This window comes from Cucurbita maxima, unplaced genomic scaffold (genome assembly GCF_002738345.1).
Source record: "Cucurbita maxima cultivar Rimu unplaced genomic scaffold, Cmax_1.0 Cma_Scf00038, whole genome shotgun sequence".
In the NCBI taxonomy this organism is placed as follows: Eukaryota; Viridiplantae; Streptophyta; class Magnoliopsida; order Cucurbitales; family Cucurbitaceae; genus Cucurbita; species Cucurbita maxima.
In genome coordinates, this window is record NW_019272054.1 from 1,910,763 (window position 1) to 1,920,190 (window position 9,428).

At 37.3% G+C, this 9,428-nt stretch overlaps 1 protein-coding gene across 4 annotated transcripts; it reads left to right on the forward strand.

Annotated features, from left to right (window-relative positions):
• The first annotated feature begins 3,089 nt into the window (after positions 1 to 3,089).
• On the forward strand, positions 3,090 to 9,428 carry LOC111468951 (oxysterol-binding protein-related protein 2A-like). 4 transcript variants are annotated; one of them, XR_002714801.1, is made up of 12 exons: positions 3,092 to 3,860; positions 4,842 to 5,195; positions 5,733 to 5,829; positions 6,167 to 6,609; positions 6,694 to 6,849; positions 6,936 to 7,103; positions 7,769 to 7,909; positions 8,013 to 8,231; positions 8,367 to 8,480; positions 8,570 to 8,759; positions 8,844 to 8,871; positions 8,974 to 9,079. XR_002714801.1 is itself a non-coding variant. In XM_023114120.1 (11 exons), exons 1-10 carry the CDS (start codon positions 3,414 to 3,416, stop codon positions 8,735 to 8,737), a joined length of 2,307 nt encoding a protein of 768 aa, XP_022969888.1. In that variant the 5' UTR covers positions 3,092 to 3,413; the 3' UTR covers positions 8,738 to 8,759; positions 9,086 to 9,428. The 4 variants fall into 4 exon arrangements, 3 of the variants coding, with proteins under 3 accessions (XP_022969889.1, XP_022969888.1, XP_022969887.1); XM_023114120.1 differs by lacking the exons at positions 8,844 to 8,871; positions 8,974 to 9,079 and adding an exon at positions 9,086 to 9,428; XM_023114119.1 differs by lacking the exons at positions 8,844 to 8,871; positions 8,974 to 9,079 and adding an exon at positions 9,089 to 9,428 and having other exon boundaries at positions 3,093 to 3,860.

Consider the following 9,428-nt stretch of genomic DNA (forward strand, 5'->3'; position numbering starts at 1 on the left):
TTGAGAGAAAAAAAAAAAAATTATAATAATTTCAAAATCTAATAATTTTGCACCACAAAAATTATGGCATCTGGTGAACACCAAAAAACAGAAAAGAAAAAAAGCCCACTTTTTAAAATAATTAATTAAAAAAACAAATGAAAATATTTAGGGTGCTTTATGTAAAAGCAAGAAAATAATAGCAAAAGGAGTAAATTCTATAAGGACAACACATTTATAAATATACATCGGCCCCAAATCAATAAATGTTTATACAGCTCTGTCTATTACACACATAACATCCAATCCGATCATAACAATTATGAACGTACGAGTCATGCACACGTGCCATGTTGGTGGAACCTCGAGAAATAATAATAATAACAACGACGACGATGAACAATTACGAGGGGAGAGGGCCATTTGGTAGCTTTGGTTTCCCAGCTGGATGTTTCTGGCTTAGTAGATGGTGAGGGTGAGAAATAGTTCATTGTTTGGTACTCTACAAACATGGATTTGATTGCTCTTTTGTTGCTTTCTTTATCACAAACCCTTCTTTTCTATTCTAACAATCATTCCATTTGTTTTCTATCTTTCTTTCTTTTTCGTGTGCGTGTCCGTTAGGGTATGATTCGAGTTCAAAAGTTGGTCCAATTTAGCTGTGTTGGAGCTTGAGACATTCGTCGTCTCTATTCTCTGTAAAGTTTTGTTTTAAAGTACCAAATCTAATGAAAAATTATTCGTTCCATGGTCATCACTTGTTTTTCATCATACATCTTGATGGTATCGAGATGCCTACATAATAATGATGATGATTTTAATAGTTTTATACAAGATTATATCTTCTTCAAAAACAATTGTTCGAGTTTGTTCCAATAGCTCCCACACGTGAAATCCTAATCATCTTCCTCCTAGTGTTGTCGGCCACTGGAGGAAGGAAAGTTCAATGAGTTTTCCTTCCAAGACTAGAGAAGGTCAAATTATGAGCAGATCGCCAAGTTTTGCCTATACTATGGTTTCACAAGATTGAACCATTTTTCTTTAGTCGATGCAAAGGAGTTCTAGAGCACGAGGGAAGAAGTACATGTCTGTCTCTTAATATAGAGAACAGGTCCACATAGCTTACGAGTCATTAAACAAGCGTGTAGTCACCTAAAGTACTAAATAGTTGTGGAGTTTATTTTTAAACTAAACTAAAAAAATACACATATTAATATATCATTCATTCACCTAACTTCCCATACTTGATTTGGTTCTTTATTTCCCCCATCTTGTTTGCCCCACATTTTTATTTTATTTTAAACCCCACTCTCCCCTTTCTATCCCCACAAATTATTTATATCTTCAAATCTTGATGGTGTTACAAATAATAATAATAAATAAATAAAAATTGAAATAAACGTTTTTAAAATTATTTGTTATGTTTCATTAATTATTTCCTGAAAATAGTGAGATATAGATAGGAAATTTAATATGTTGATTAATTAATGGCATTTATGGAAAGAATAGGACAAATAAAAAATGAAAAATAAAAAATAAATTGTCGCTAAAATTTATGCAACATATTATATTAATTAATATCTAGTGTTATTTTATTTGGTAAGGCACAAGATGTCTAGAATCCAATGTGTATGTGGGTAAAAAATAAAAAAAAATAAATAATAAGTTTCCCATTATCATTTAATTAAAATTCATTAATTGATTAATGGTTTATTTATTTATTTATTTAGTTGTTACATTTAAAAAGGAACATAAAAATTGGACGCTACGCTATTGATGGGTTGAATTTGAAGAGACCCTTTACCTCCAAATATTAAATGTAAGCAAAGTGTAGGGACTCGGGATTAGGAACCTTACATCATATTCTATAATATCAAATATTCAAATTTATTAATTACGGTTAGAAAATAACGCTTGTCTTAATTCAACGGCTATATATTGACAATAAATAATTTTTTTATTTTTTCAGAAATAAATGTTAAAAGGGTTAATGCTACTCCGTTAAAAAAATATTTTTGAGGATTATTTTTTTATTTTTTTAAAAATTGATAATTTTAGAGAAAAAAAAAAGTAAAAAAATAATAATTATTATATGTATATATAAAGAGAGTAAGAGAGTGAAGTGATGTGAAATGGATGGTTATATAAAAAATAAAGACAGAGGATAATTGGGTTATGAATCTGAGCTGTCAATCAGGCGTGGCACACACCTACTATGTGGACCCTGCGCTATACAGTCCCACGTGGTCGTTCTAATTAATATTAAAAAAATAATAAAAAATTGTGAATTACGTAAGGGGAGTTAGAATCCACCTCGGTTTCAAGGCATCGCAAAACTTTGTTGTATCCACCGTTGTGTCACTTTCATCACACCAATTCCTTTGACCAATCCTACTCAGCCCACCAAATCTTCTCTCTCTCCAACCATTTTTCCGCTCTCAAACTCGGTTCATACTCCCTTTATGTTTTGTTTCTACTCACATGCATTCTAGTAAAATTTATAACGGGTCATTCAAGTATGTTGAATTACTCGTTTTCCTAATTGAATTACCCATCCTCAATACTTAGCAGCTCTACAGTGAGACTCGACAAACCGAAAGTATATGGAAGCAAGCAACCAGTTCGGACACTATTGAGCAACTCCGACCACATAGCGTTGAAAGGGATTTGAATTACTTTTGGTATTCACATGGGATGCTGACCTGACAAAGAAATTAGTGAAGTAGAAAAGTAAAAAAAGAAAAGAATAAATTAGAAATAAATAAAAAAGAGAGCTGAAGCAGCTGCCAATTGGCATGCCCTGGTTCGATCCTGGTTCGATCCTCGTCTTCCTCTTAAAAATAATTTTAAACTATTTAAAAAGTAATTTGGTATATATTAAAATTGAATTATAAAAATTGACTCGACAGAACCCACAAAACAAATACTTTCGGTATTAAAAATTTGTGTTTGGAGTTTGATTTTAAAAAAATGTAAAATGGATTAATAACTTATTACATATAAAAGAATTTAAAGATATTATTAAATATATTATTTAAAAGAATTTATATATAAAAAAAAAAAAAGAAAGAAAAAATCCAGAAGTTTGGTAATCTGTTTCCCTTCGGCCTCGCTCCTCTAATTTGCTCCTCTGCCACATCCTCCTTCATGTCCCACTCTCTGCCTTCTTCTCTCTCTCTGTTCGATTCTTTGCTGTATATATAAGTAATCTTCCACTAAATTTCCTTTGTTCTTCGCCATTGATTTCGACCCAATTTTCTTCTCACTCTGCGACGGAGCACACGCTCTCACTCACTCTTCTTCAATGTAATCTTTCTTCATTTTTTCTATGATGGGTTTCTTCCATCTTCATTATCTTCTTTCTTCCTGTTGCAATTCATGGAGTGTTTGAGAAATTGATGAGTGCAAAAGGGATTTGAATCAAATACGAGATTATGAAGGTCAAGGAAATGCATCCTCTGTGCTGCATCTCGGTCGAAAGTTTTGGAATCGGATGTGGTGGCGATGGAGACGAGTCCAGAGACGAAGCTGCGGCGTTGGCTCTGTCCAGGACGAAGAGCATGCCGGCGAGTTTTGCGGCGTTTTCCGATGGATCTGATGGGAATGTTATCAGACGGCCACTTGGATCCAAATCCACAGTCGCTGGAGTTCTTCAGAAGTGGACCAATTACGGCAAGGGGTGGAGATCGAGGTGGTTCCTCCTCCGTAATGGGGTATTATCCTACGCGAAGATTCGCCGGCCGGAGAATCTTAACCTTCTTTCCCCTAACGACGATGTGCGATTGATCGGAGAGAGTTCGAGCAATCGGATTCCAAGGGGAGATGAGAAAGACAGAGGGAGGCAAAAGCAGCGGAAAGCGGTGGGAGTGGTTCATCTCAAGGTATGAAACTTAAGAACGAGATTGGGGATTTTTGAGAATTTTTACACAAAAACACGATATGGGTTGTTCTGATATGATCCGATGATCTGGTACAGAGCATCAAACTAAGCAATGCGACATGCTTTTTAGGCAAAAAAATTTGGCGCTGAAGAGAGAAATAGCTTGTGTTTTTACCCATTCATGGCATTTTGATTTCTTCTCTCTTTTTCTCTCTCCCTCTGAGTCTGATTTTGCCAGACACTCAGGAGGCGGCATTGAAATCTGAGCAAAAAGCAAACGCGTGAACTACAGGTCTATAGCATTGTTCGTCGTATCTCCTCCTGCGCTTACTCTTTTCTGGGCCATCCTCTGATGAACTTAATTGCAAATTTTCACAGTTCTCTAACTGTTTGTCGATGTCTAGTGGGTCACATCCCACAGGTGGATTAAAGGGCCATTTCAGATTTTAGTGATGCTTAGGCTTATTGTTCATCAGAACGCTTGCTTCATTTCTCATCATTTTTCTTGCTTGGATTTGAAATCTCCAACCATCTTTATCTCCCTCTTCCCCCTACATTTCAAATTCTCCAATGAATTTCACCTTTTCCCTCCTTACTTTCACTGTTTCTGAGATTGATTGCTTACTCATTTTATGGTTGTTTTCCACATCCGTTTTTTTATTCCTGCTTTAGCCGACACCTCAAAAAGGGAGGAGAGATACCCTTTTGAAGGATTGTGTTTATTGATTCTTTTGGGTACAACCATTTAAAAAATTTGGTCTAAGTGAGTTACTATGTTGCTTGCTCTAATGGGTGTAGTCAAAATGAAATCCCTGCGAACTTTTTAGGCGTTGGGTAGGTTTTGTTACTCTCCAGCAGATGTTTTTGTTCATAGTCTTCTGGGTTTTGTTTTGGGAGAGGCAAATGTAGAAGAATATGTTTTGTTATGGCTTTCCTTAATTTGAATGTGCCATTTTGTAATATCTGAAATTTGTTAATGCAGATTGGATCATTTCGAGAGAGCAAGTCGGATGATAGAAGGTTTTATATATCCACTGCTACGAAGACTCTTCATTTGAGAACTAATTCGAAGAGTGACCGAGGGGCTTGGATTCAAGCCTTAGCTTCTGATCACAGCATATCTCCTTTAACGAATTATAATCTCTCCCCGGTGCTGGGCGATTTATCGGTATCAACTGGCCGATTAACGAAGCGTTTAGTTGAAGAGGGAATCAGTGAAACTCTTGTTAAGGACTGCGAACAGATAATGCTCTCCGAAATCTCGGAAATTCAAGGGTATCTTCAAGTTCTATGTGAAGAACGATATAACCTGCTTGATACAATTAGGCAGTTGGAGGTAATGGTATCTTTTGAAGCCCTTTTCGTCTTCGGATTGTTAGTATTAGGTGATTGTAATATCCATCCACAATTAACATTTCAGGACTTTTCTTATTCGGATGCATTCTAGGGCCTGTCGGTAGGCATAAATAGATAAACCAGCCGAAAATGCATATCTACACATCTAACTAAAGCTGATATCTGGTGAAGCGAGTGTTTTTAAGTCGATTACTTCATGTAGGACACATGCTAAAGATTGATCTGTTCATGGACAAATTAAGTGTGTAGATGCCTTTTAAGTTTAGCATTGGAAAGGATTGTGTATAATCTAGGCATTGCATTTCTTTTCATTATAAGTTTGTCCTTGTTCTTAGACAAAGCTAATTCGGAATTGTCTTCCTTTTGTGGGCACAACGTTCTTGTCTTCATTGTTCGAAGAGTCCAGTTAGGGTCAACAGATTGATTTGTGGTTGAGTTCATATGGTTCAGTGTGTGTATATATGTACTGATATGCTACTCCTGTGCCTTACATATTTGATTTTACCATTGAATTCAGGCTGCTAATTTTGAAGCTGAAGCTTCTGGAATGAACGATGGCGAATTCCAACTTACGAAACACGATCTTTCTTCTGAAGAACGTGGAAAATATAGTGGTTCCTTCCCTTCTCTTTTCTTCTCCTTATTTGATTGAACTCTGCTTTTGTATATACCTTTTTTTCCTTTGTAATTCATCTCGTCGATGGAATTGTTTCTTATAAGACAAAAAGATCCAGTAAACTATGATAGCTCTCTGTTTTTGTTAAAATTTAAAAAATATGGTTTGATGCACGTTGACATTTTCAATGTTCGATGCGATTTAGAAAAACTAAACCGGTTATGTCGATATATGCTGATTTTACTTGTAAATTATATATTAGTTAGTGCATTAATCTCAATTATGCATAAAATGTTATAAACTTCATGGAGTTTATACTTGTATCTGGTTTGTAGAATGCAGCACCACGGAATCATCAGACGATATTGAGAAACAAGAAATCGAGGAGGAGGTTTCGGACGAAGATGAATTGTCCTTTTACGATACCAGAGATTATTTTGCTGAAAATTCTGTCGAGGTCGAGCCATATGAAGTAGGTTTAGGTGGAGTTAATAGCAACACTGAAAATTATCATTATGACAACGCTGACAGAACGCCAGATCAGATGGAGTTCCAGAACAAATATTCACACATTCGAAGACGTAAACAGCTTCCTGAACCGGTGGAGGAGGAGAAACGAGTTAGCCTTTGGTCAATAATCAAAGACAATGTAGGAAAAGATCTGACAAGAGTATGCCTCCCGGTTTACTTCAACGAGCCGATATCGTCACTGCAGAAATGCTGCGAAGACATGGAGTATTCTTATCTATTGGATCAGGCATACGAGCAAGGAAGACAGGTGAGCTTTATAAGAAGATAAAAAGCTCTTAAAAATCTTGTTATACAAGGAAATGTAGGATTCGGGAACTTGTATAATGTGCAGGGAAATAGTCTACAAAGGATTCTGAACGTTGCAGCATTCGCGGTTTCGGGGTATGCTTCGTCAGAAGGCAGGCATTGCAAACCATTCAATCCGCTGTTGGGGGAAACTTATGAAGCGGATTTTCCTGAGAAAGGGATTCGGTTCTTCTCCGAGAAGGTGAGTAAATGGGATAACAAATTATATGAGAGTATATGTTGAGATAATTGTAATGGTAATTTGAAAATGGATGTGTATTTATGTAGGTGAGCCACCATCCGACTCTGATAGCATGCCATTGTGAAGGGAGAGGGTGGAAGTTTTGGGGAGATAGCAACCTTCAGTCCAAATTCTGGGGAAGGTCGATTCAGCTGGACCCTGTCGGAGTTCTCACGCTTGAGTTTGACGACGGCGAAATCTTCCAGTGGAGCAAGGTATGTGAACCAAAACCCCATACTATACTTTGTTCTACTTTGTCGAGGATAATTATTGAATAGGAAGCCTAGAATTGGAGAAGGTCTATTGCTTCATCTCATATAAAGATTACATCTCATATAAAGATTACTCACTCATAGTCTGTGAGATCCTACGTTGATTGGAGAGGGGAATGAAGCATTCTTTTAAGGGTGTGGAAATCTCTTTCTAGCAGACGCGTTTTAAAACCTTGAGGGTAAGCTTGAAAGGAAAAGCTCAAAGAGGACAATATCTGCTAGCGGTGGGCTTGGACTGTTACAAATGGTCTCAGAGCCAGACACCGGGGGTGTGCCAGTGAGGACACTGAGTCTTAAAGGGGGTGGATTATGAGATCCCACTTCGATTGGAGAGGGGAACAAAACATTCTTTATAAGAGTGTGGAAACCTCTTCCTAGTATACGCGTTTTAAAACTCCCGAAAGGGATAGTCCAATGAGGACAATATTTGCTAGCGATGGACTTGGACTGAACTTTCTTGATTTCACATAGAGGGTCGTTCAAGAAATTAATAAGAAAAATGTTTCCATTAATTTTTTGGGTCAAGATCAGTACAATATATTGTGGAAAGTTATTTCTTCTAATGTACGTGAATCGAGTCATAAATCTCATTTTATGGTTTCTTTTAGGTAACAACAAATATCTATAATCTCATCCTCGGGAAAGTATATTGCGATCACCATGGAACGATGCACATACGTGGCAATCGGGACTATTCTTGCAACCTCAAGTTCAAAGAGCAATCGTTTCTTGACCGAAATCCTCGTCAGGTATGCTATATAGTTTGTTGGTGGCAGTTCTCATTCTTTTTCTCTGTTGGTGGCAGTTCTTGTCAAAAAGAAACTAAATCCAATGTATACTACATCTGTGTAGGTTCATGGATACGTCGAAGACGTAACAGGGAAAAAAGTTGCAACGTTGTTTGGGAAGTGGGACGACAGCCTGCGTTATGTAAATGGTTATGAGAATGCAAATTCAAAGATTCATGATGGTAGTTTGTTGTGGAAAAGTAGCGAACCGCCCTTGAATCCGACTCGATACAACTTGACTTCATTCGCGATCACTTTGAATGAGCTGACACGAGGGCTCAAGGTATAACCAAACATGATATGTGTTGAAAAATCAGTCATTTAGCATATGTATTTGCCTCTACCATACACCCTTTTGTGTATCTCTAATTGTTTTGTATAACTTTGTCTGATCCTGGATATTTGATCACGGATTAAGGAGTTGCTACCTCCAACGGATTCCAGACTCCGACCGGATCAACGGCATCTGGAAAACGGCGAGTACGATAAAGCCAATGAAGAGAAGCTACGGTTAGAACAAAGGCAAAGAATTGTATGTCGAGCTCTTCGTTTCATTCGTTTTCTTTTCATTATCTACATGTTCAATGCTCTTGGTGATTCATAGCGATTTGTCTATGTCAGTCGAGGAAGTTACAAGAAAACGGTTGGAAGCCGAGATGGTTTCAGAGAGAGGGTAAAGATGGACCGTTTCGGTACGTCGGGGGATATTGGGAAGCGAGGAAAGAAAGGAAATGGGATGATTGCCCAGATATATTTGGAGAATTGAACCAGGAGATTACAGCAAATTAGAAGAATGATAATCAGGATTCAGGTCAGTATTTTTCTTTCTTAGTTCTATCTAAAGCTATGATCTGGTTATTATATAAAGTTAAGAACATAATAAGATTTCTTTTAGGAAATAACACAATAAGACATTGTCCCAAAGCCTGCTCAGTTGGCCAAGGGCTTGGGGTCTCTTGGTCATATGGGTTTAGAGGTCCCATGTTCAAACTTTTGAGTGCCTTGGGGCGGGCACGGGCACGGGTGCGGGTGCCCTTAGACCTGCCCTTAACCAGTTGCGATATTAGTCAAAAACACATAAGTTTAGCTGGTTATCAAACACGATTTTTGTTTAAAACTTGGTTTGATACACTTCGGCAGATATAGGAGAGGTAGGATAGACGAAGACCTTCGAGGCCAATGGATGGAGCATCGACAGGGAGTTGTGGCCGATTGGAGCGGTAGCGGATTTGTGATACGCAACACGATATCAACGAAAATGATATAATGAATGATATGTATGCATGGCCATTTTCGTTGTTATTTTGAAGGTTTAATGTCTGGGATTAGGTCATAGATAGCTTCACAAATGGATGTAATCTGTTCCAAATGTGAAGGGGAGAATAATTGATGATATTGCTTCCTCACCTCTTTCATTTGAATCTTTAATTTTTCTCCCCACATCCCAATAAGCTAATGCCTATTTTTCTGTCATACAATA

Bases quoted from the DNA above. Each gene is read 5' to 3' on its own strand.
- LOC111468951 (XM_023114120.1), top strand. From the start codon at position 3,414: ATGAAGGTCAAGGAAATGCATCCTCTGTGCTGCATCTCGGTCGAAAGT. The intron at 8,232-8,366 runs GTATAACCAAAC...TCACGGATTAAG, and splicing joins AGCTGACACGAGGGCTCAAG to GAGTTGCTACCTCCAACGGA. The intron at 8,481-8,569 runs GTATGTCGAGCT...TGTCTATGTCAG, and splicing joins TAGAACAAAGGCAAAGAATT to TCGAGGAAGTTACAAGAAAA.